Raw genomic sequence first — 26,198 nt, forward strand, 5'->3', positions numbered from 1 at the left:
AAAGGGAAGTTGTTGTGCTGCAGAGATCCCCAACCAATTATTACTACAGTGTAATGTGTACACGACTCTTGCTCTTTCTTGGCGGTCAAAATTTTTGGTCATCTGATGATGCCGTCCACTTTTTGACTTGGTGATTTTTTATTTTTATTTTTTCAAAGCACGCTCATGCTGATACCACAAATAGAATTGCTCATTTATCCCACGCAAATTGCTCGTTTATACCATCCAACACAGTAAGTGTTACACGTTCACTTAAATTAAATGTAGAAGACCGCGTCCATAGTATAACATCGCAAAGCAACAAAGTGCAGTCCAATGGACACCATCTCCCGTGCATTAGATTCCGTCCTTCGAGATTTCATAACCCCTGTCTGTCTAATGCATCACAAGGAAGCATAAATTTTCTTGTTCTTAAAAAATTTAGAGATTGCAACACCTAATCTCCATACGCGTCTCTCCTCCTCTAGCTCTCCCCTTCTCCATAGTGTAGATTAGCATGTGAACCTCCATACAAGTACAAACCTTTTGTACGAGTAGGATAAATTATTGCCGTTGCAAAAAAAGAAAAAGAAAAAGTGAGGCTGGCTTGCTTGGCCCGAGCAAATTGTGCGTTTTCATTTCTGAAGTGGTCCAATTATTGTTTAACCCAACCAAATTTCTTTTTTAAAATATGCCAAAGCCGAGAAAGAGCAAAGATGAAAAGGGAAGGCGACATCTACCCCAGAAGCTAGAAGCACTTCCAAGTCCATCCATCCCCAACCCTCCAAAGTGACCGAGTACTCGTCGTCCATCCCATATTGAGAATCATGGGAGGATGAGGCCTAGTTGGTGTTGGTGGTACACACTTGATTGTAAGTTCCTGTGGGGTGCGTCCACTAGAATTGAATCATTAAATTAATGATGCACACCCCGCTAAGCCAAACTCTATACATTCGGGAGGAGAAGATGAGAGATGTCGGTCGGGAATGGGGTTATACAGGGCTACTTTGTAGAGACCACGCGGGGCTAGAGCTTTTACTCGAGCCACCGCCGTGTGTGCGAGCCTCCGCCTCTCTCTCTATTCGGAAGATATGCACACACGCTTGACGCTCCTGTTCCTGTTCCTGTTCCTGTTCCTGTTCCTGTTCCTGATTGCCCCTTCTGCCGCCCCTATTTATTGTTATCCAGACTTGTTCAACATCCACCAAGAACCTTTTAACAATCTTTTATAAGTAACATTCCACAAGGGGCCGTATTGTATTACTTCCATGCCTACAACAATCAATCTTCCTGTTAACTGGCAAACTCAATACACGATCAATGGGGTTAACAAAGTTCTTCAAGTGACTAAATAACAAATGAATAAATGGATAAAATCCAAGATTCTGAAACATCCTCTAGTCTAGTAATATATGCTCGGTAAGTCCTACATGGTGCAGCTTTATTAAAATCATTAAACAGAAAAAATGAATTCTTTGATGACTGAACCCACTCTCACTCTATACTTACTTAAAACCCCACTCCTTGACAATTGATAGTAGTATTACTACTACGTGCTAATCAGATTCGAGGGTATATTCTTCTTTGCCGTTGTAGTTCAGCTTCATTCATCCAATCTGAGAGCCACAAAAGGCCATTGTATCCACAGTATGCTACTGCAATCAGCGTTACCAAAATGATGACAATCAAAAGCACCTTTCTCGTAGCACCACTAATAACCTGCCCAGGAATAACAGAAATCACCCTTAGTAAACCTACAGCAACAACCACCACAAAATGTCTCGTTACTTCTCTCACTATGTGCTAACCTGCAGTCTGGAAACTTTCTTGTCTTCCTGAACCCGCTCCCTTCGCCTTCTTCGTTTTGCTACGGGTTTCTCACCATCTGGCTCCTTTTTCTGTGGAAGCAGAAGAAAAGAACTAGAACTTAAATATCAAGCATCAGGCACATGCATCACAACATTTCCATCATGGCAACAACCTATACACAATACAAGGTGTCTAAACTCGATCAAAGAACAACTTGTCAACAAGAATAACATAATCAAACTATAACTTTAGGATCTCCCATTCTTCTCTAAAAATTTAATCTTCTTGAATTTCACATTGCAGTCCCAAAAGACTGGCATATTTGTTGATGCCAAAAGAATAGCAAATGTGACATTATCACATAAATCAACATATTTAACAGGAAGTCAGGAATTGCCTGTGTCACTACAGATTTACGAAGTTGTAGCTCAGAATCAGTGATCTTCATTTTACTCCTGCAATCCGTATCACAAGGGAGAAGTCCAAGTCCAAAATGAGTTTTAGGCACATCTTTGGGATCAGACCCAGCATTCCTGTAGGCTTCTTGCACGTCTTTGCACGACCACTCCTTCTTCAAGGTCTGGCATCCGCACCGAACAATAACCTTATGCAAGGAAGATAAATAGTGAAATTCAAACTACTGGTAAAAGAGTCTCAAAGTGAAAATATTCGGAAAATCACAAGGCAGTAAGGACACAAGCACATGGAAAATAGAATGATGAAGTAGTGCACTGCAAAATTAAACTACAAAACTGTCCTAGACAACTATAAACAAATTTAACTTCAGGATCATAATCTGAATTTTGCAGATTTTTTTGATTTTACAGAACGAGAATCCAAAACACATAGCTACATATGAGGAGAAATTTCTAAAAGTAGGAGAAAATGATTGTTCATCCACGTAACATAAAATTACCTTTTTGGAGCACTTGTCAGGTGATGGACATTGACCACGATGACAAATCTCTGGACATAGATGCGTACAGTTTGGTAGCTTTCTGTTGCGCCAAAATCAAAACTTTAACATCACTAAATTAGTTCATAAACTTGAGGTTTCATTTGCATACCTCTCCCAAATCTCAACAAAAGGATTTGATATTAAAGAAGGATTGAATTGCATATAATGCCTAAAGAATATTCCACACCCTTAAACATTAAAAGCAAACACATTCTAAGAACAGAGACTTAAAATGTTGGAAAACTAGCAGTAATTGAAATCTAAAATCATAACAACCATCCCAGGTGGTACTGTGGTAGCAACAATTCTCACTACATGACTGCATTGTAGCATAATACTAGGGTTTTTCCAAAGATAAGAAACCTTCAGTCCAAAATATATTCACCTTTTATTTTCACACAACACAACAGTACTAAATCTACTAATCAAATAAAGGTATGCTTTTTTCACACTGAGCTATTATAAATAGAGATAAAATTAAAGCCTATGTTACAGGCTGTACTTTATATTTCACACCTCCTTTTCTTGGCCCCAGATCTTTTATGCTCAAAGAGTTCATCATAACTCCACTAATGAATAGCAAGCTCAATTGTAAGAAGAAAAATAGTCATTTCTATGAAGGAACCAACTACTACTTGTCGCCTAAACTGGCTTATGTGAGCCAATCCCCGATGATTTGCTGCTGTATTCTACAGTTTACATGCAATTGTTATTCTTCTTTTTAGGGCCAATCTATCAGAAGATTGTACTATAGTCTTCTAAAGCTTTATCTAAACCAGTCTATCCATTTGTTTCTTATAACTAGGCCTTAAAGAAATTTCACCTAGGAAATACTTGTACATTTTTGGCAAATAATTTCTTTTAACACAAAAAAAAACCTCATGCAGGGAAGGGTAATAAAGTATAAAAACCCAGAAACAAAGATGAACAACAATGAAGATAATGTTCCAGCTGGTAAAAGTTAAACTTCGATAAGGTCTCTTCAAAATGTCAATTACTTTTGGGTCAAACTACCAAATTTCTCGAAACAATATTAGGTGTTAATGTTACATTATTTCCATATTTATGGAATTTTGGATAGCAATGCATAGTTATTAGGACAAAGAGTTCATACGTTAAAAAGAAAGTTAAAGGGGACAATCACTTCTAAATGGATTAAGTGTATTAATCACTTGTCAATATAGCCCTTTATACAGTTTTTTTCCAGTTCTTTTGGAACTTTCCGATGTCCCTACTTACATATACTTAAAGAAACACAGAAAAGAAGAAAAAAGGCGCTTGGATCTGTACCCATGGTTCTTTCTGCTCCAATACTCATTTATTAGCATATGAAAAAAGAAGATACAGTCTGCTGTATGCCCTGAGGAAAAAATAAAGGAAAGGAAGATATATTACCTATGACATGGTCCTCCGCATGAACGAACAGCCATTTGCTCCCTTTCGTCCAAACTATTGTAATATATGCACTTAAGAGCATGAACCATGGCACCGCAGTGGCATGCACGCTTTAATAGTGAATGACACGGAGGGCATTCTCCAGGATGACACACCAAAGGGCAAGGATGCAGACAAGGAGGACTTCTCTCCTGAACGGTTCACAAGTAAAAGATAGACATACTTGATACTAAAATTATTTGAAAATACTGAATTATGAATCTGTAAATGCAATATTCAAAATGTGAGGGATGTTGTAGAGAGTTAGTTGCAATAGCAACTAGTTAAGTTTTGGTGGTGATCAACAAGCTGAGAGCAACGATTGAAAGTCTTACCTTTTGGCAAGGAAGATTACACTCTTCACATGATTCAGCCAGTACAGAACTATATGATTTCGAATCGCTCTTCAAGGCATGGCATATCTTTGTACAGTAATGGTTGCCACAGGAAAGAAGAGTGCCACATAAGTTGTCGCATGAAAACTCTGCTGGATTTGAGCAGATCATCTAAAAGGTGGAAGATGAAGATGGTCAAGACTTTTCAAGAAAAGCAGACACGTGACACAACAAAGAGGTAAGAACAAGGAATGCCCCACTTCTCCTTCCCATCCACAAACACGCGCACGCGCATACACACTTGAAGGAGATAGAAAATAAAAAATTCAAGTATATATAAGTTCTGTGCGAACCATCCTCTCTGCTCCTATGTGATTGCCAACACATGATCTCCACAGCAGTTCAGGACAAGGAGGGCACAATGTACCAGGAGTATGTTCAGCCTCATGACTTGACTTCTTTTTCTTTGGTTTCAATGTAAACTCTGGAAGGGCAGGAGGTCTAGGGCCATGGCACCTTTAAAAAGCACTACCATCAATAATGCATTGTAGTTTGAGAAAAGTGTGACTAGAAAAAGAGGTATAACAAACTTCAGTAGAATTGAAACCTTAATTTGCACTTGTGCCCACATGAGTATTCTTCATCACAGATCAGACGACAAGGAGGGCAAGCTCCATAATGACACTTGTGTGGCTGAATAAATGCTGAAAGGATTAGAAATCAAAACTAGGCCGAAGATAATAGCCTAGTAACACACACACACACACACACTCAACAATTTCACAAAAGTAGTACAAAAGCTTTGACTTCAGAAGAAATGAACAAAATACACAAGATAAATGGAAAGGAAGTTTCTACAATGGTTCCATATCAAATATCAGTACAGTGAATAATTACAAACCTTGCAAATTAACCTGTGGGTGCACAATGGAGCTACACGACATCGTTTGGGACATTTAGGAGGCTTTTGCTCGGTCTCTGTGCCACATGGAACCTAAGTATGAAATTCAAAGAAAGTTGTTAATCAATGTAAAGCAACAGATTTAACAGTACAAGTAATGCTCATAATTCTGCATCAATTGCAGAAGTTAATCAAAATGAGATGTTACAAGTAAAAGATGTTCATATTCAAATCTACTTGCTTCACAACAATATACTGTACTTTCAAAATGTTTCCCAACCAAAAAATTATGGTATTACTACTTGAGAAAGAAAAAGATTTAACTTTTCTCCCATTTTTGTGCCTTAGCAAGCACCACATCCGGAACGCTCCCAATCCACAAACATGAAACATAATGTACATCATATAGGCAAAAAAGAGATTGCACTGCTTTGTTATATGTTGTGACATTTTCGGCAATAAACATTACTTGTAAAGTTTCATATTAATTGCAGGGGGGAAAAAGTGCTCACCTCAAAATGTGTTTCCCCACATGAACATGAAATCATCACCATCAGTGGACAAGGAGAACAGGCACCTCTACAGAAGCAAAATAAAAATCATTGATAATTTGTAACATTAGTCTGGGCCAACAGAAGACCTAATTTATTTGATTAGCTTCATAATTCTGGAATTCACAAGTAACTATGTGGCACAACTACAGGCTTAACATCCACAACTCGTTAATTCTTTTAAAGGCATTTTGTGCAATATACTGTACTCAATATTTGTTTCCAGGCTAAGCCAAATTAAACTGTTTCAGTTGAGTACAAAATTATCATTTGCAACCAAATGTTGCATAATATGATGGTCCTTCAAACATCCTAACCTTTTTAAGAGAAAAGGACAATCTTCTCTTGAGAAAGCAATTTTAATGATTCCTCAAAATATACAAGTGAACAAGTCTTTATGCTAAATGTTACAAGAAATTAAAATGTGTAATTGCTAAAAAATATATTATGTCTCCTTAATTTTTGATAAAATGAAAAACCAGTCAGCAGATGTAAGTAGGATTCTACATGGAAGCAAATGAAGTACAGAGTTATGGTAAGTTTCACATCACACAATTCACCAAGAAGTGAGATTTCAAGCAACGACTACAATCTAAAGGATCACAAGATACCTATGGCACGGAGCAGGGCATTTGTGATTCCTACATCGAAGCCTCCTGTCACAAATCTGCTACACCACTGGTCACACATTTGCTGACAATTAACTTCAAGAGACAGATTAATACAGAAACTTTACACAAACCTCAGAACAAGGTGGGCAGTCCCCATCACAACAGCGACGCTTGCAAGCATGACGCCCACAATCCCGCACGTTCTGGCACTTCCTTTCACATGTTAAATCTTGATAACAAGGAATCTGCTCTAAAATCAATTTACCAATCTCAATCCCAACTTCGTTGATAAAAGAATTTATCTCATTTTACCAATCACTTTAAGAAGTACCTGTTTCCTTGCGCTTCCACACCTGCAGGACTTGGTTACAACTGTCCTGCAAGTCTCAATGCAAGGCCCGCGATGACATCTTTCTGGGCACCTATGGAATCCACAGCTCAACAGCTTATCACAAGTTGCTCCACAGAGAGGCACAGCAACATCACAAGCCATCCCTTCATACACTCTCTTTCCACAAGGACAAGTCCTCTTCCCCTGGAGTGGACACTCACCACATTTACCTTTATGACACCCTCTCTCACAAACATGCCTCCCACAGCCAAGCAACTTCTGGCATGGATTTTCACACCTAAAAATCCTCTCACAACACTCTCTTTCCAGCTCCACCTTCCCGCATTGGCACTTATAAACCCCTTTTTTGCGACACATCGGACAGTCACCATCATGGCAAATTTCACCACACCTATGGCTTCCACAAGCTAATGTCTTTCTACAAACGCCTTTACAAGAAAAATCCTTAAACCCGCAACGTCTCACGTCCTCTTTAGCCCCACAATAACACTTGGTTTTAACCAATTTCGGGCACGAGGGGCAGGGCCCTGGGTGACACAACAACAAGCATTCGTGCCCACAATTGTATGTCAACGGCCTACCACAGATTTCTCCACAAGAATGAGGTAAAATCCAGGGATCATGAGGTGGGTTTTCGAGTTTTCCACAAAAACAATAGTAATACTTGGGGGTCTGCGATTTGGGATACTCGATCCGGCATTTGGGGCAATGCCAGCGGAGGGTGTCATCGTTAAGAGTGGCGGCGCGTGAGGCAGCCCGTGCAGCTGCAAGATTTGAGGATTGGTGGGCCCAGGATTGGATACAGAGGAGGTGGAAGACTGCGAAACAGCGGGAGGAGCAGGACCAGGTGGGATCGGTGGGTTTGATCCGTTCAAGGCATATGAGGCATGAGAGAGCCCCAGAGCGAGAGGAAGTAAGGAACGATTGGATCTTTATCAGGTCTTGATGTTGAGGGGAGGATTGGTGACCGGTGAGTTCGAGGTAGGATTTAAAGATGGTGCAGGAGAGGTCAGTGTGTTGGTGCTGGCGGGAACTGGTGCCGGAGTCGGAATCTGAGTCGGAGGACGGTGGAGAAAGTGGCGGTAGGAGGGTAGTGTTGGAGGTCGCCATTACGGGCCTTCCTGCGGAAATGAGGGTTTGGGATGAAATTTGCCTATTTGCTTGTTGAAATTGGGGCGCGGCGTTTTCTAACTGTCACTTCCGCGCGGCACATTTCCCTGCAATGGCCAATTTGTGACGCGCGTCACCCTGCATTTCGTTCCCTCTTTTCCTGGTGCTAACTTCTTCTGCATATTATAGCGGGGCAATTTCTATACTGTAACTTGGCTCTTCTTCTTCTTCTTCTTCTTCTTTTTTATTTTATTTTGGTCTCGACAAAATCCCTTCAATGTTGCTTTTGGGTGATAAATGGAAAGCTTAAATATAACTGAAATTGTCCATTAGAAAACGAGGAAACAGACCCCTCCTCCACTTTGATTAGAGGTGTCAAAATGGGTGACTTGGGCGGGTTTGGGTTGGGTAAAATGGGTAATGGGTATAAGTGAATCAATCCATTTATATCCATTTAATTAGATGGGTATAAATGGGTAAGTCAAAAAATGAATTGGGTAACCCAATTACCCATTTATAACCCATTTATTTTAATTTTTTATAAATTCATTTTTGCAAACTAAGTTATCAATTTATACTGCTCTTTGTACCTATCATTAGTTTTAAATATTTACTTATAATGTTCAATAAGCCTAATTACCAATTTTTTTTCATTTATACTCTATTTCACAAAATTACATATTATTTAATAATTGAATAATAAGAATATAAAAATTTGAACTAAGTACTATAAAAGTTAATATAAAAATTTAATCCAAAAATTTTGAACCCCTAACATTTTTTTCATATATAAATTTAAAATTTCATTTTAGAAAGATAAGAAGGGAGGCTCAAATTTATCATAAATTGGTAATGCCGAAAAATGAGCAAGTTAACAAACTAAGAGAAAATAAAATAATAAGATAAAACCAACAAATAATAATAATAATGAAATAAAAGTAGTTAACATTAGGGTAAAATACAAGGAACCTCCTCGTGGTTTCGCGAAAAGATACCTTACCCCCTATTGTTTAGAAACCTCTACATAAACACCCTAAACTTCATAATTAAAATGGAAATTATCTTCTGAATCGGCTGAGTTACCGGCAGCAAATCGAATACCCAAAATACCCTCATTTATAATCGAATACCCTCCCAGATAGATCTTTTTTTTTAGGGTATCTGTAACCATATCACCACCATCCGATTCCAAAGGGGTAAAACGAGATCCAGAAATCTGTTTCCTCCCTTTATCAGCACCAAAAACAAAAGCACTATCCCCTTTATCCCTCCCCAGAATTTTGGGATCAGCATCTCCCAATGAACTCTTCTGAATATTTTCATTTTGATTAGGTTCCAACTTTATCGCTCCCTTAGTCTCCTGTTTTTTCGGCAATGTCGACTCCATAGCCACCGCCGCAAAGCTCTTCTTGGACTGCGGCTTCCTATTTGACGATGAAGCCATCATCCAAGGATTAAAATGAACCTCGCGTACTATATGGTGCGAAGTTTAATTACCCGTCTCTGATGATCACATCCATTTGTAACCAGCTGCTAGGTGCTGAGCTTTTCCACATGATGATGAGTGGGGATGCTTGAAATGGCACGACGTCCGATACTTTGAGTTTTTGGGGCAGGGCGACTGGTAGTAGTGATCAGGGCAGTGGTAGTGGACGACTTTGTGCCCCGGCTACTGAAAACAAGTGATCCTACCAGGGGGCTGGCAACACATAGCAAAAGGATGGCTTTCCTAGAAAGTACTGATGATTTCCTAGCCCGCATTCTCTTAATTTTTTTTTTCGAAGAGAGGAGAGAAGGGGGGGAGGTCAAGTTGCCAGGCTCGTGGCCCTGAGTTCAACAACAAATGCCACCACAATCCAACAACGGTTGGCCTCTTTTCTGTCAGCACTCAACTGCAGCTTTACCTCATGTGTTGTGGGCTGTAGCTGCCGAGCGCTTTGTTGCAGAAGTTCTTGAACATGCATGGACCAAAACGCAGATGTCTGGATGGACGAAGATGCAGTGGATGGACTTGGGAAAGTGGAAAAAATTGATAATAATGATTATCAATATATATATAAAAGAATTGGTCGGAGCTTGAATTGTTTTATGGAAGAGATAATTTGTTAGAGACGCATGTAGCTAGCTAGCTAGTGTACCCATTTGGCTTGGAAGCTAATCGATATTTATTGAGGGTTAATTGGTGTATCTGCTGTTCCATCATGCATGGGAGGCAGCCAGTAGCTGGAGACGGAGCGGGGGAGAAGGGACTAATTATGGGAGGGCAGTTTAATCATGTGATTTTCATGTTTCAACAAATCCACTGATATCCTAGCTTCTGCCAATATTCTTGGACTGAAGGGTAGCTTGGGAATGAAACTCAAGGTCTTTGAAAAGGAACCTCGCGTACCGATCGTCACTAGGTGGCACACCCGGTTATAAGTTAATTTTCATTTTAGTTATGAAGTTTAGGGTGTTTATGTGGAGGTTTCTAAACGATAGGGGAGTAAGATGTCTTTTCGCGAAACCACAAGGGGGTTCCTTGTATTTTACCCTTAACATTATGACAAAATGAAAATTTGAAAAAAAAAATGGGTGGCGGAAAAAAAGAGATTTGGCGGAAGAGAATTCTAAATGGGTTAATTGGATTTGATGGGTTACCCAATAATACTCATTTATTAAATGGGTATTATTGGATAACCCATTTATATCCATATACAAAAATTTAAGATACCCATACCCATCTATTCATGAACGGGTATGGATAAATTTAGTTAAGTGGGTTGGTTTGCCACCTCTATGAATTCCCCTCAGGTTATGGTACAAGTAGTTTTTAGTACATTATATAGCCGACACTTGGTTCGTTGGTTGGCATATTTCTTTTCTCCCATCTTGCTTTTCCTCTTTAAGACCAGACGGCTAGACGCTAGACAGACCTGGTAAGATACCAGGCAATAAAGGTTAGGAACCTGGTGATAAAGCGAATCCCAGAAAGGATTTTGCTGTTCAGAACTATGATCGACTTAGTGGCCTTGCAGTGTTACCTTACAGCTTCAAGGACCTTCTTAGAAAGCCTGTTCTACAAGCTTTTGTAAATCCAAAGTAGAAAACCACTAAAGCATGAGTTTTTAAAGTGTTTCTTCTCCAGAATGAGTAAATATCCCAACCGATTTATGATGGATTTTAATTCATTTGACAACAGAAAAAGTAAATAAGAATCCATAAAAGCTGTAGGGCGAAGCAAGGCAACACATAAAACTGCATTATCAACTGATCAATTTAAGCAAAGTCTGCGTACTATTTACAATTTAACATCTGCACCATAGGAAGAGCGTAGAAGGAATGATGGAATGAGCAAGACTGCTATATATTGTTGGCTTTGGTTCGGGGCTTTGAGAATATACAGATACACATAACCAGGCATTGCTTACACAATCTTTTATTGCATTGCACAAAACCAATGGAATACGGTAAAGATCTTATAATTTACACAGATGGGTATATACCAAGGAGGCGAGGACTGAGGAGCAAAAGCCAGAGACTTGCCATTGCATCAGATGAACTGAAATCGCATCAGAAGCTTTACCGACCTGTATGGCTCCCCTTTTTGATTATGAAGAGGAACAGCTCGGATGCCTTCTCTTAGTTCTGAAACAGGCAAGCATGTTTGTCCTCCAAAGTCATCCTTATCAGACATATCATACTCATGAACTTCAATCCGAAGCAGAGCCAATTCAGGAACTGTTAGTGGGAATTCAAAGTGTTCATTCCAATTAGGTATCCAATTGTCCTCCAGCGTCCTTGTTTTCTTCATCAGAGTATCAGCAGGAACTCCAGCAATCCCTACCTGCATGGAGATATATTTCAACCTACTCAGACATCAATAACGCAATCCACAAGAGTAAATATGTAACAGAAGGTTGTTCATAAATAAAGCAAATAGTTCTCATTATTCTCGTATGCTCTTGAGCACCTTTACCATTTTTCTTCTCTTTGAACAATCTACTATACTCTTAGGCCTTGTGCTCAAGAAATATGGCAATAAAAATATCTTTTGCATTAAAAATCTAGTGAAGAAATTAACTAATCAATAGCTACTACTACTAAAAAAAAGACTACAAAGAAGAAGGCTATTGCTACAACACTACTGTTCAGCTGAGAGCTGAAACCTAAATGCCTTTTTAATCAAACAACGGTTGTTGAAACAGTTAAAAAGTTGGCAATGAACTAAGTTGGAGTTTACCAGAACGTGGAGATATATACTTTCAACTCAGTCCTTACTTACCCTTGTGTAGAAATCAGGAGGGGAGTAAGTGTCGAAGTGTGTATGACGGAAATCATAATACCATCCCTCACCCATGAATACTGTCACCTGCCCAATAGCAAGGGATCAGGGTTGAATGCAAGTCAATAAGTTTAGTCAGGTTAAAGTTTCCATGGGAATTCATGCACAAGAACACTCTGATAGGAACATTACTGTATTTTTGGAACACGAGAAGATATTTGCCAATTTATGCAATTACATTACGGATTAGAAAATTTATTTTATTTTTCTTGAAAATTTGTCAGACAGCTTATACTGATGTAAAACTCATCTCACCTTCAGTGTAGTTTTAACTGGTAATTTGGCTTTAGGGTCAAAAATCTCATTACCAGTCTTCAATAAGATATCTGGTTTTCTAACATATCCACAGCCACCGTTGGCCCTGAACATTCCACGCATCACCCAGAGTGATCTTCCATAACCCTGTTGAAGAAAATTGTCACCGAAAATTTCCTTGAAATAGACTTTGGCCTAATTACTATAAATTAAAATGAAGATGCCAATAGATTTACATTGTAATATGCCAACATCGAAGAACAATATGACAATCAAGATAAAATGATAACCTGCATGTTTAGTGCGACCATCTGTGCCCCATGCATCCATCCAATGAGGGGATTGTAATTAGATGAGTCAAAACGTATTCCCTTTGGGTATACTCTCAACAAGTTCCTCTGAGTAAACCTGAAAGAGGAATATAGAAAAGCCTGGACAGCTTATTAATTGGAAATGATTACTTAATTCAAGCGCAAGGTCAAGAATTGAAGCCTAAAGAGAGGTATTATGGATTATGTTGTCGATTGGAGCATCAATGCAGCAAGATTCAAGGATGAAACAGTACATTTTACAGGGCCTAGATGATCGAACTACATACCATGACTGTAAAACCCCATTAATGAAGGCAAAATAAGCTGAATACATGTGTATCTGAGTATCCAGCAAGAACAATTGTTCTAACTATGACGATCTATAGTAATCAGGATGACATCTCTCAGGATTACTTATATACCATTTACAATGCAGGGAAACCCCTAGAGAAGTCAAGCAAAAGCTACTGCACGAAGTATGCACTGGTTGTATGTTGTAGACAAAGCAACATGATCAACATAGTACCTTATAATTTCTTTTGCATGAGTTACAGCAGCCTTCTCAAGTTCTAGCTCACTTAAACTAAGGCGTCTCACTTTGTTAGGATCGAGCCTCAGCCAATCATCCAGTCCACCCTTTCCCTTTCCAGCATGGATTGCAATCAAACGTTTATATTCTGGGACTGCAATTTGCTGAGACTTGCGATCTACTTCATCATCGTCATCGTCCTCATGAGCTTCCTCTTCATTGAGATCATCCTGCAACAAACAGCTTATGTAGAAAAGTTTAAATTGAAAACAACGCACGAAGCTGTAACTCAAATTGTGATTATCAGTTAAGTAATTGGAATGTTCAGTCAGACCTCATCATTGGTCCTAGATTTATTAATTGAGATTTCTCTTCCCCAAGGTTCTGCTTCAGCTGATTGTTTTCCTTCCTTCACTTCATTCTGTTCTCCACTAAGGTCTTTTGCCTCTAAGTACTCCTTAGGTGGTTTAGTTGATATCATAACCTTTCTTTTCAAGGATTCTGGCGAGGGAAACTCTCTTAGACCGTCTGATCCAGGTACGAACAGCATATCTCCAAATGTTTCATTAATCATCTAAGATTTTTTAGACATTGCAAATGTTAGCAGTAGAGCAATGAAAGTACTAGTTACTCTCTGTCCAAAGTGCAATTTTACACACCTCAGCTACTTTAGCTTGAAGATGCCGAGGAAGATGGTCTTCAAGTGTGATAACAACAGGATACTCGGATGCAGAGAATGCATGCTCTTTAATAGACCTCAAGCATTTGATGAGTTGCACAGGAGTTGTCAGCGTCCTGTATAAGAAAGTAGATATCTTGGCTAATTACAACTTCATTTCCAACTTGGAACCAATTAATGTCCGACTCAAAAAGAATCCATACACAAATTGAGTTAATTTCTTCGATGAAGATCAGTACCTTCCATGCAGGACATCAACATCATCTTTTGTGGAATTAGGCCATATATCCAATTCGATTACTCTCACACCATTCTGGAGTGCATTTATTATAGGGACATCGCTGCAGTCACTACTTAGCTGATTCCCAGTCAAATAAGAATTATGCCCGGTATATATATAGTAATGAGACAATGGATCATGCATATCATGATGAACCTGTTTTGTTTGAAACAAAAAACCCACCTCATAATCATTTAAAAAAAAAATCAACTCTGATGCTTAGAAATTGATATAAATGGAGAAGAAATGGAATTACCCCGCGACGAGGATCAATAGGAGGATTAATATCTCCAAAAAGATACTTGAAAAATTGCTCAAGATTAAGACCGCTGCGATGGAAAATGTTGAGGTGTTTAGGCTCATGAAGGCTATTTATGATGGCTCCAGCATCCTCCACCGTGGCATTCTCTTGCTTTTGAACTTCAACCAAGAAACGATGGAGGTTATCAACGCTTATGGTCCCGTTTTCGGAGTAGCGGTCGAATATGGACTTGATTTCAGCCGGGGCCTCTGCAGAAGCCAGCTTGAACCTTCGCCGGCAACAAAAGCATACTCTGTAGGTCTGTTTAGACATGCGATTGGATTTTGGATTTACGTCAACTAAAAGTGAAAGAAGAGAAGAGGAGTAGAGTTGATTATGGATGTTGAGGATTGAGGATCTTAGGTGTTTTTTTTTATCAAGGATGGGATTTGAGGATAGCTTTGCTTGTGAAGATGGGAAGGCATTTCCGGAGATTGGACCGGGCAAAGTTCACTGTCGAACTCGGAACCAAATCCAACCAACCGAACTTTTTCCTACAGGGAAAAAAAAAAAAAGAAAAGAAAAGAAAAAGATAACGATTCTGGTTTGGGAAACCTTTCAATCGTTGGATTTTGTTTGTGGATAAAGGTCGGGTTCTGGTAAGGTTGCAATATCCTGCAATTCTGGAACGTCCCCAACCTTTACGCTTTACTTCTTATTGGTCCAGCTCTGGTGGTGAGCTGTGAGGTCATTGTTGATTGTTTCTCCTTTTTGTCTCCATGCATACAGCTGGTTGCCCCGCTGGGCCGGCCACCATTGGATCAAAGAAAATTGTGTCTAATTCAGTCAATCAATCAATGAGGCCCTCCACCTCATTATCGAGTGGAGGAGTGTCACCAATGAACAACCCCAATTAAATCCCATTACTTGCAAAGATAATCACATTTCATTTCACGTATTTTTTTGTCATCTAAGGAGTAATAATTAAAGAGTAAATTTCATATGCACTATAAGTATACACACTATCACGAATAAATGGATGACACGTAATCAAATTTTGCACATGTATTATATATTTAATAGTGATAGTGTATATAAGATTAATTCATGATTAAATCCCATTACTTACAAAGAATATCATATTCACGTACCCCTTTTGTCATCTAAAGAGTAATAATTAAACATTAAAGAGCCTTTTTTTGGGATAATTTCAGAAACCGTCCCTAATATTTTTGACAATTTCACTAAGCACCTCTAAGGTTTAGAAAATTACACATACTCCCTTGTCATTTAAAATGACAATACTACTCTTAAATATTTTAATGAAATTCTCTTGTTTGGTATACTTATACTTAGAATGACTTTAAAATTACTTTTTCATTCTTTTTCCTTCTTATCCTTTTTATGTTATTTTTTTGGCCAATAAAATTATAAAATTACCACTATTATCTTTAGTTTCTATTGTAACCAAATGTCAAACTAATGTTTTTTTTGATGAGTTAACTTTATATGTAATCCTATGTTTTTTGCTAATCTTTGTTTTCTATTTTTTGGTATTAAAATTAATAATAAATAAAAAAGAAATTACCCAAAATCACTATTAAACTATAATAATCCCACTATTCAAAAAATTCATAAACTATGAAACAATTATTTCAATATTTTATTTTCTATCTTATAAATCTAAATCCATAGTAAAATACCGTCAAAAGTATCCTATCATAGTGATAAAATTATTATTATTATAGTTGTTTATCAAATAGTAGATATGGATATGAAAAATTCGGCGCCTTTTCCTTATAATTACATTAGATAATTTTATAATTCTATAGGGAAGTAAATTAAAACTCATTACATAAGGGCATTTTTGGATATTCATTTAAAAATTTGACCAAGTCAATATTATTTTAAGGTTTTGTTACTAAAACTATCAAATCAAGAGAGGTATGTGCAATTTTTTAAATCTCGGGTGAGTTCAGTTTGTTTCTGAAATTATCCCTTTTTTTTTACTTGTAAACTTGCTCATCTCTATGTTTTGCTTGCAGGGAATTGTCTCTAATTAGTTGTTGCAAGATACGATATTTGCGCAGTGAAGAAATCTTCTGACTATTTTGGCCTTTCAATTATGTTTAAATTGTCTGCTCACTTCTCCTCTTTTTTTTTTAACTTAAAATGCAACAAAAAATTAAACTGACAATAAGATGATAGATAGTTAAATGAAAAAAAAAAGGGGACAATTTTCATTCTTTGACTCTTTGAATTAGATATGAAGCAGGATAAATTTGTGCCTCAACAGGATGATATAAATTTGTGGCGAACTGGTTATAAAGTTACAACTCACTGAAATTCGCAGAGAATCCGGTTCCCTGGCATTGCCACCCCACCAATCAGAGAGCGATGCCCTTTGTGTTTCGCTGATGTCTACAAGAAAATGTTTACTTGAACCATTTTTTTTTCAAAAAAAAAAAAAGAAGTTGTATCTTGTTACTGCAATTGCAGCACTCCTCTGTACAAACGATCTGGTCGCGCAAATCCAACTCTACTACAACATTAAGGATGGAAAAGAAGCGCGTCGCGGGCGGGCTTGAAGGATGCAGTAGGGTTCATATAAACTGGAACCGCATCAGAAGCCTTACAGATCTAAGTTTCTCTCCTTTCTTATCGTAAATTGGAACTGCTCGGATCCCCGGTCTCAACTCCGAAACAGGCAAGCATGTCTGTCCCCCAAAATCATCCTTCTCCGACATGTCATGCTCACGGATTTCAATCCGAAGCAAAGCTAACTCAGGAACTGTCAATGGGAATGTGAAATCCTCATCCCATATCGGTCCCCAGTCATCCTCTATTATCCTCGTCTTTTTCTTGGCCTCATCTGCAGGCACTCCTACCATCTGAACCTGCAGTTCATGAGGAAATTATCTTAGGCTCAACCTATTGAACAAGATTTAATATGTTAAGGAGGAAACAAAACAGAAGAAATAGATGAACGCGTCAACAGAAGCAGCAGATTGCAACAATATATCAGTTCAGCCACTCATTACATGGGTATAAGCTCGCCAGAAGTTCCATTTTCGAACGTCTTAAAAGTTACCATCGCATCAAAACAGGAAATATCATATCATATCTATCAGGATAACACTTTTAAACCAATTTTAGTCGCTGACCTTTGTGTAGAAGTCTGGCGGTGAATATGAATCAAAATGTGTGTGACTGAAATCTAATCGCCATCCATCTCCCAAATACACGCTTACCTGTGGAAAAAATGATTAAGCTGTAATTAATATAAGTCATCGGGCGGTTGGAGTTTGCAATAGCCACTGTCAGAAAGGTGCTCACCTTTAAAGTTTTCTTAACTGGCAATTTTACTTTAGGATCAAATAGCTCATTCCGCGGTCCCCTTTTCATGAGAAAGTCAGGCTTCTTAACGTAACCGCAACCTCCATTAGATCCGAACAACCCATGCATCAACCAAAGTGATTTTCCATACCCCTGTTTGTTTGGGTTAAGAAAGAAAATGATTTCACTAAATCCGTTGGTGAAAAGAATCCTCAACTAAGATGAATACATGCCGACACAAATGTGGTAATCATAATCAAATTATGAAAGTCGATTGCTTGCTTGTGTACTGTTTCTGTGATGCATGTTACCATTGATGCAACAGAAGTCATTGATGGTTTATCCCTCGCACAAACTGCTTGTCCATGCTGACATGTGAGCATGGAGCAGTGTATAGATGCTGTATTAGCAGATTTGCATGACATTCTACTTGGATCACTATTTACGACAAAGACAATAAGGATTTCTGGAAATGCCAGAGAAGTTAATTCAATAAAACTTTTAATGTAATTAAACTGCCGGGAAGTGTTATGTTTAAGATAAGGACAGTGAATGAGTGCATGACCAAGCTCGGATTGCCATTCCAGGAGTTTAGGAACACAAGATTTGAAAACTGACCTGCATATTGAATGCAAGCATTTGAGCTCCATGCGTCCAGCCAACTAAAGGGTGAAAATTGGACGAGGTTACTCTTGTTCCCTTTGGAAACACCCTCAGAATATTCTTCTGTGTAAACCTAGAATTCAAAACTGAATTCAGCTAAAACAAAATGTTGGTAGAAGACCAGATGGGACAGCTATTGTGAACGTCAAAAGCAATCTAGCAATCTTCAACTTTTACTTCAAGTGAATACCTCACAACATCAGTTCCATATAAAGATGCAGCCCTTTCAAGGTCTTGTTCAGTCAAACTAAGACGCTTAACTTTGTCCAGCCCAGTTACTAATGCGTGCCTCAACCCCTGTTTTGCCTTCCCAGCATGAATAGCAATGAGACGCTTGTACTCCGGTGCTGCTAGTTGGGATGATTTTTGGTTTTGGATGTCTCCATCTTCATCATCTGGATCACTATCGTACTGAAATCATAAACCAATAAACATTGCAGATGAAATTTTGAGTAATATTCAACGGATGACAAGAAAGATTCTATGAAATGTACCTTTGGGTCGCCCTCCAACGTATCCTTCATAAAAAAATCATCTTCAGAAGAATCCTTTTCCGCAGGTGAAGAAGTTCCTTCTTTCTGATTCTTTATTTCAAGGTACTCTTTTGGTGGTTTGGTTGAAAGAATTATTCGATGCTTCAATGCTTCCGGAGAGGGAAATTCTTCTAAGCATCCCGACTCCGGGTAATACAGCATTTCTCCAAAAATTTGAATTACCATCTAGAAGCAGATAGGTTATATCAGTTGCAATGTTGATGTTTTCTCAGTCTTAAAAAAAAAGGAAGAACAAATAGCGAGAAACTCCAACCTCTGCAACTTTAGCCTGAAGGTCCGGAGTGAGGTGATCCTCCAAAGTAATTATTACAGGGTAGGGAGATTTGACAAAAGCATGCTCCCTAATAGACTTCAAGCATTTAATGAGTGGCACTGGAGTGGTCAGCGTCCTGAAAATGATCAACAAGGTTAAATTTTCTTACATTGCCATTTCCGGTAAGAGAAAATTTAGAAGTGTCCCTAAAAATAGACGCAGCAAAATTGAAATGTGAATATATATCAGACAAATAGTTTCTGGCACAGATTTCTAAATGTGGACAACTAGAGCAAAGCAAATGATAGAGAAACCCATGCTGGTCTCTTTGCATTAAAAATGAAGCGATTCTACAAAGAAGAAACCAACTGGAAATCTAAGCTCCCTCTCTTATAGCCCTCGCTATCATCTCATATACACTGCAGAATGAAATTTGCTCAGCACATTGACATAGATAATAAGGAAAAGAAGCAATGCTTTAAGAAACTAAAGAAAAGAAACAGCTTCAAGGAACTCATTTTCGTTTTCTGTGTAGTGTCTTTTGTATACGATATCCAAAGGAAAATGACAAAAAAAAAAAAACTGAAAATGAGTCTAGGATCATACCCTACCTTCCATGAAGAACATGCACATTATCTTTTGCAGAATTGGGCCACAGATCTAGTTCTATTCCCCTAACACCTCTTTCTAGGGCTTTTATGATTGGGATTTCACTACAGTCGCTGCTCAACTGGTTTCCAGTTAGGTATGAATTGTGACCTGTATATATGAAATAATGTTGCAATGGAGCTGTCATATCATGATGTACCTGGAATCACAAAATAAACAAAATTGTAGGCAATGTTGACATAGAAAATGCTTAAACTGCAGAATTTCCACAATATATAAACCATGATAACATAAGCCAGCTACAGAATGCAAAGATGGAACCAAGCGTCCTTTTCTAGCAGGGCATTCCGAAATGCATTTTACTCTTTTTGGCTACTAAATTGGAATGTCAGTTCCGCTATTTTAATACTATCGGCCTCTCCTTATTTCCTCTTAAAACCATCAACCTCTTGAAAGATTTGGGGCACGCTGACAGAAAAAATGTTGTTGTGCCGCGAGACATCATTAGCTTTGCGGGATACTCACAACTGATGGCAAACATAAAATATTAATGGGTAGAAGAAAACAATTTTCAACGTTCAATCTTGTCCTGCCATCATCATAAGGGTTCGGAGCAGACAACTACGAAAACAGTGCTGAAGTTTGACATGTTATGTCCCGTGGTAAGAGAATCGCAACTAACAGAGTCCTCTCCAACTTTGATCCTATGTCTTACGGGTTATACTTCTCTTCAAGGTAGTTTTGTTACATGGCAGCATTTCTCGTAGAGATCCATCTGCCATCTATCAGCAGTCAGTCTTGCAATCATTAGAGGTGAACTGTAACTATCTAATTACACCCTCTGAAACACATATAACATATTTGATCACACTCCTTTCAAGAGTTACCTTTTAGAAAATATTATTCCGCATAAGTCAGAGTTGCAACTGTAACTCCATTTACTTGAGTTCCATAACTATAGACTTTTCATTGACCATAGCCAACGCTCATCCAATCCTAGTTCCAGTTGTCATATATGAAATTTTCATTCTTTTGTAGATTTATACAGTGATTTGAGGAGAATTGTCAAAGATGACTCAAGCTAGTAGTCTTGACTAGCCAAGAACATGCAGGTCTTCAACAAGAACATGCAGGATGATCTTAATGGCCCCATTAAAGTATAGTCACACCCTATCCAACAACTGAAAAAGTACTTCGCATTAAATTATATCCTCAATCATAATGACTTAATTATGCACCAATCTAAGAAGGGATCGTAATTCCTACACAAACAGCAGAGATAATGCTTTATACTGACATGCTAAGATCATAAGTCATAACACGTAAACCTCATCCAAGTTTAGCTTTTTGCTTTTGTTGCAAGTCTCATGCATCTAAACACGTTCTTAAGATTACGTTGTCGGTATTTCATCATTTTTTTGGGGGTAGAAGGTATTTCATCTTATATTTGGCTTAAGCATGCATTCATAGAAAACTGATTCCCCTTCCCCCGCCACCCCCCCCCTCCCTCCCCCAAAAAAAAATTAATAATAAAAACCCGAGATTAGAAAAGGAAATTAAAATGGAAGAAGAAGACAATGGTGTAGAGAAAAATCTGGGAAGATCAGGAAATGACCTGAATTTTAATGGGGCCATTAAGATCATCCTGGAACAAGAAATAAAAGAAATCTTCAAGGTCTAGTCCCCGGCGAGTATACTTGGTCAAATGGTGACGACGCTGGATGACAATGTGCATCAGCCTCTCTGCATCCGCCAGAGTGCAGCCTTCCTCGCCCTGGTATTCCACCAGGAACCTGGCAAACTGGTCGGCCGTCATGTGGGTCCCGCCCCCGGCGTACTTATGGAAGGCACTCATCACGTCCGGGGGTGGCTCCGTCTCGCTGATCTTAAACTTCCGGTTAAAACATCCAAACATCCTGTAATAATTATAACTCCCCATTTTTTAAAAATTTTTTTTTTTCCTGGACGACAAAAGGTTGTTGGCTTTGGAGGGGACGACTTTATAACTCTACAATCTACATGTGTTTCCAAATATATAGGAATTAAGCATTGAAGGAAACATTGCAGAAACGTCTATGATCAGATGATGATGATGGTGATGGGGTGCGAGTTGAATGATTCTTGGATGGCTTTAGTTAATGTTGTTGAATTGGATTGTTGTTTCCTCAACAAATGACAGGGAAGAAGGAGAAAAAAGCAATGAAATTCCCAATAAATCCAAGGACTCCTAAAGATTAGTAAGAGAGAGAGAGAGAAAAGGAAAGGGGAAAAAGAAGAAGAAAGATTAATAAAAAAAAAAAGGAAAAACTTCGCGGAGGTTGGTCGAAGAGAGGGCTAAATATGAGGAGTATTTAAAGCTGGATCCGTTGTGGGACGCGTTCCTTACATGAGGCTTTAGAGTTACGACGACGACGACGACGACGACTTTCTACAACTACAACTAAACAAAACATCAATGATTTGCAGATTCACCCGACTTGATGTTTCAGAATATTTCAGTCGTCGCAGGTATTTGTCCCTTTGTCATTTTTTTCCCTAATTTTACCGATTGGATGATCTTTTCTAGTAGTCCTAATTTTTAATCTTCCGATCGTTCCCGCCGTTTTCTTGCCCCCACCACCCTTCAAGAAAAACAAAAAGAATTTCTTCTTAAGAAAATTAGTAGCATAACAACTAAAAACTACCCTATTGTTGTCCTCTCCAGTGGTTTTTGGCTTTTTCGTACATGTTCTGTTTGGGTATAAAATTTTCTCCGTCCCTTATCTTCTGTTCTTTTCTTTCTTTATTAGCCACTAGCAACCAGGGATTGCGATATCTTCCGTAAAAACTTACTGCAATTCTCCCGTAAAAACAATCCATGAGCATATCTAACACCAAAAAATCCCTGAGCTCATGGCCACCAAACATTATGGAATCACACTGCAAATGTAATTCTTCGAGATATTGTAAGAACCGGCGCCGAAGTCAATTTGCATGAAGGTGAAGCGAGCAGGGCAAGAACCGGCCCTAGTAGAAAGTTAGAACGAAGATCCAGATGAAAGAGATTTTGGAATAGGAACTTGGTCCGTCACTCAACCAGAAATTCGTGGGAGAAATTCAGGTGGTACCAATTTTCAGTCCACTTGAACCATTTATCATTCGAAATTTTGCAGTATACCTAAGAATGTTGTAAGAAGGATCGAGCCTATCTAGACTATTGGCTGCTTTCAACAAGTCAACTGTTGTCACAAATCTCTTAAGCCACGAGAGGACAAGAACTATAGGGTCTGTTTGGCAAATAAGTTTTTTTATCAAGTTGATCTGTTATAAGTTTTTAAACAACTTTAACTACAGTAATTTCAAAAAATTTATCAAAATTTTTAAACTATATATTTCAAAATATCAAAAAATTTATACATTTCAAAAATTTTTGCTATAACTTCTATAGGAAATTACAGTAAAGTTTTAGACATACATCAATAAATTCATTTGCCAAACAGGGACTATGAGCAAGGTTGAGTTGGGTCGAGTTACCTACATCAACATTCACGACAATGTATTTGCCAGAATGAAATTACCAAAAAGTTAGTTCAAGTTTGGAAAACCTGCTTGCCTCTAGAACAAACAATAGGTTGTTGAAGAGATTGCCGCTCTGTTTGGCAAATAAGTTTTTGACCAAGTTTATTTGGTAATTTTACATACAGCTTTCTTAAAAAATTTCTCAAAATTTTTAAACTCTACACTTCAAAATATCCAAAAATTTACACACTTCAAAAATTTTTCCTACAATTTTTACAATAAGTTACAATAAAATTTTAGACAAACATCCAAAAAACTTATTTGTCAAATGAAGCCTGCATTACTTGAGAAATATCAAGGACAGTGAGGTTCACAAATTGATTTTGGAATTGGGCTCTGCAGCTCATTGTCATTGAGATCAAGTGTTGAGGTGACTGATACCGGAATTTGTAGACACGGCCCATTGAACAAGTAGTCTCCAAGAGCTCGAGACTCGGCTCCGAAATTAACACGGAACGTGGAATTCTAGGTTCAGGAACTTGCCGTCCGCATCAATGAAACTGTCCAAAATGCCGTTTTTGGTTCTTATTCAGTTTTCCTATTATTAACTATAATTGTATTGAAGGAAGAAAAAAGGGAAAATCACGCAAGATTTGTTTCTAAAGGCGATTTGCGAGTGGATTCGGGTCACCACACCCGCGGATCTGGCAGTGCATGAGTATTGAGTTGATACTTGCCTTTTGGATCCACTCTGTGGACCCACGACGGGTAGCATCGTTATCTTCGTTTGAATTAATCTATTTTTTAAAAATAAATTTTTTAAATACAATATTACATTAATATATAAATAAAAATAATTTAAAAAATATTTCATCCATATGATATATCAAATATTTTTAAAAATATTTTTAGTAAAAATTTTTCATATACAATATTACAGTAAAATATTGCAAAAACACCATCAAATACAGCTAATTCAAACGGAGCATTTTAAGTATTTTTTTTTTTTCAATTTAAAGCACATGTAGTCTAAAAATAGGCATTCCTATGATTATTTTTTTTTGGCTCTTGACATTATTATTGAAATTTTAATATAGTTGTGTCAAATTTATTCATGTTCTCAAGTTATTAGAATCTTGTGAATTTTTGTCGAATCTTGTTATTTTAGGAGTTCAATCATGTATGGATTCTTGATTCTTTTTTATGGAATTAGTTTGTGACACTATTCCCGCTAAGTTGCTTCCACCGCCGCGTCAGCAATCCAGTAACGGTGGAGGGCATTTGGACCTGCAAGTGTAAGCGCATTGGTCAAAAATCTCAAAAAGATGCGTCACATTGATGATTGAGAAGGGGGAATTAACGAATAGATTCAGGATGAGAGAGATCCAAGTGCTTAGAAAGTCAATTTCGAGCCTTCAGGATACCTGATTGATTGGAGTTTTATACGATTAGCTACAATTGATTTTACTCACATTTGAGCCCTTGTTTCGGAGCATGTTAACACGGTAGCTTATACGCACGCACAATCAAAGTGGCGTCCAATTCCAAACATCAATTAATTTATAGTTGTCTGCTATTGATTTCAAAAAACAAATACAGGGGGATCCTTTCTTTAGGTATTGACCAAAGATTCTTTATTTAGCCAGTCCACCGAGAATGTCCTTCCACTGGGGAGAAGGCTTGAATTATTCATGGTCAACGTATAATAAAGCAATCCAACAACTCTACTTGAGAAACGACATTATCCTCAACCAGCATGGTTTGTCAAGAATGCTACTCCATGCTTGATACTTCAAGGTACAAGGTTGATAACATTTGGTCGGAATGTTATGTCATGTTATGGATGATAGGTACCTCCGCATGTCTTCTTCCTTCTTCGGCATAAGACGTCACAAGTTTGCCCAAGACTCGAGAGGATGGAGCCTCTCGTAGATTCTAATACGCAGATTCAGCAATTGAGAGGCTACCCTTTACACCCCTTTTCTCTTGCAATAAAATGTTTTTGAGACCTTTTTTTGGAAACGTCTAGGCCCAACAAACAAGGGTAGGGCAACAAAGTTGGTGCACCCCCCCTCCCCTCTCTCCTCCTCTGATTGACGAACTCAGCGACAGTCAAGGGTGATAATATTTAGTGGCTACCCATGACAAACTCAATCATCAAAATGTAATCGTTTTCCCTTGCACTTGGCATATATCTCTACACAATGATTCCCATACGAGTTATTAGCTCAAGGAAGCTAGGAACTCGGTTCAATCGAGTTTTTCCCTCCTCTTCCAAACCTTAAACTTTCTGCTCAGCTTGAAATCAAATTCCTGAGCGCAATTGTGCTACAAAACATTCTGCAAAGTTCATCATTTAGCAGGCAGCCACATCCACTCCAACTAAGATTACTTTTGTAGCAGCACAACATCACCATCAGTCACTCTTCTATAAATTTTGACAATCTTTACTCTGCAATGTCTCCTAAATCCATCTTTCCTTACCCACAACTTCGGATAATTTGCACTCAACATACTCTAATCTGTGTTAATTCACTTCATTGCAACAGCAGATAAAAAGCACTGAAGAGCTTCTCTTCAGTTTGGCTCCATGACAACTATCTTGTGACCAATGTATCACGTAGAC

General features: G+C 38.2%; 3 protein-coding genes across 5 annotated transcripts; all 3 read right to left on the bottom strand.

The window, feature by feature from the left end:
* Nucleotides 1-590: 590 nt before the first annotated feature.
* LOC113725387 (NF-X1-type zinc finger protein NFXL2-like) lies at nt 591-8,317 on the bottom strand. 3 transcript variants are annotated; one of them, XR_011840120.1, is made up of 14 exons: nt 6,910-8,317; nt 6,710-6,823; nt 6,579-6,634; nt 5,929-5,995; nt 5,417-5,509; nt 5,123-5,208; nt 4,869-5,031; nt 4,516-4,686; nt 4,142-4,332; nt 2,705-2,786; nt 2,186-2,392; nt 1,788-1,877; nt 1,489-1,698; nt 591-1,251 (listed from the first exon to the last, which is right to left on the bottom strand). XR_011840120.1 is itself a non-coding variant. In XM_072078401.1 (13 exons), exons 1-13 carry the CDS (start codon nt 8,038-8,040, stop codon nt 1,540-1,542), a joined length of 2,610 nt encoding a protein of 869 aa, XP_071934502.1. In that variant the 5' UTR covers nt 8,041-8,317; the 3' UTR covers nt 1,324-1,539. The 3 variants fall into 3 exon arrangements, 1 of the variants encoding a protein (XP_071934502.1); XR_011840121.1 differs by lacking the exon at nt 591-1,251 and having other exon boundaries at nt 1,324-1,698; nt 2,705-2,806; XM_072078401.1 differs by lacking the exon at nt 591-1,251 and having other exon boundaries at nt 1,324-1,698.
* A 2,939-nt stretch (nt 8,318-11,256) lies between these two features.
* LOC113733449 (phosphoinositide phospholipase C 2-like) lies at nt 11,257-15,164 on the bottom strand. Its single transcript, XM_072078403.1, has 9 exons — nt 14,675-15,164; nt 14,378-14,574; nt 14,119-14,254; nt 13,794-14,033; nt 13,457-13,689; nt 12,910-13,027; nt 12,620-12,766; nt 12,305-12,391; nt 11,257-11,866 (listed from the first exon to the last, which is right to left on the bottom strand). Exons 1-9 carry the CDS (start codon nt 14,990-14,992, stop codon nt 11,573-11,575), a joined length of 1,770 nt encoding a protein of 589 aa, XP_071934504.1. The 5' UTR covers nt 14,993-15,164; the 3' UTR covers nt 11,257-11,572.
* Nucleotides 15,165-16,868: 1,704 nt separating this feature from the next.
* LOC140036557 (phosphoinositide phospholipase C 6-like) lies at nt 16,869-23,209 on the bottom strand. The gene is made up of 9 exons (XM_072078404.1): nt 21,690-23,209; nt 20,077-20,273; nt 19,466-19,601; nt 19,153-19,377; nt 18,849-19,069; nt 18,614-18,731; nt 17,996-18,148; nt 17,824-17,910; nt 16,869-17,556 (listed from the first exon to the last, which is right to left on the bottom strand). Exons 1-9 carry the CDS (start codon nt 22,011-22,013, stop codon nt 17,263-17,265), a joined length of 1,755 nt encoding a protein of 584 aa, XP_071934505.1. The 5' UTR covers nt 22,014-23,209; the 3' UTR covers nt 16,869-17,262.
* Between the last annotated feature and the right edge of the window lie 2,989 nt (nt 23,210-26,198).

This window comes from Coffea arabica, chromosome 2e, assembly GCF_036785885.1.
Source record: "Coffea arabica cultivar ET-39 chromosome 2e, Coffea Arabica ET-39 HiFi, whole genome shotgun sequence".
Classification (NCBI taxonomy): Eukaryota; Viridiplantae; Streptophyta; class Magnoliopsida; order Gentianales; family Rubiaceae; genus Coffea; species Coffea arabica.

Excerpts from the sequence above, each read along its gene's own strand:
- LOC140036557 (XM_072078404.1), bottom strand. The coding sequence starts at position 22,013 with ATGGGGAGTTATAATTATTACAGGATGTTTGGATGTTTTAACCGGAAG. Across the intron at positions 19,070-19,152 it reads CGTTGGAGGGCGACCCAAAG|TACGATAGTGATCCAGATGA; the intron begins GTACATTTCATA and ends TTATGATTTCAG. Across the intron at positions 17,911-17,995 it reads CAGTTAAGAAAACTTTAAAG|GTAAGCGTGTATTTGGGAGA; the intron begins GTGAGCACCTTT and ends TTTTTTCCACAG.
- LOC113725387 (XM_072078401.1), bottom strand. The coding sequence starts at position 8,040 with ATGGCGACCTCCAACACTACCCTCCTACCGCCACTTTCTCCACCGTCC. Across the intron at positions 5,996-6,578 it reads TGCCCTGCTCCGTGCCATAG|AGGTGCCTGTTCTCCTTGTC; the intron begins GTATCTTGTGAT and ends TTGCTTCTGTAG. Across the intron at positions 5,510-5,928 it reads GTGGGGAAACACATTTTGAG|GTTCCATGTGGCACAGAGAC; the intron begins GTGAGCACTTTT and ends TTTCATACTTAG.
- LOC113733449 (XM_072078403.1), bottom strand. The coding sequence starts at position 14,992 with ATGTCTAAACAGACCTACAGAGTATGCTTTTGTTGCCGGCGAAGGTTC. Across the intron at positions 14,034-14,118 it reads TTCAAGCTAAAGTAGCTGAG|ATGATTAATGAAACATTTGG; the intron begins GTGTGTAAAATT and ends AAAAAATCTTAG. Across the intron at positions 12,767-12,909 it reads TGGTCGCACTAAACATGCAG|GGTTATGGAAGATCACTCTG; the intron begins GTTATCATTTTA and ends TTTCTTCAACAG.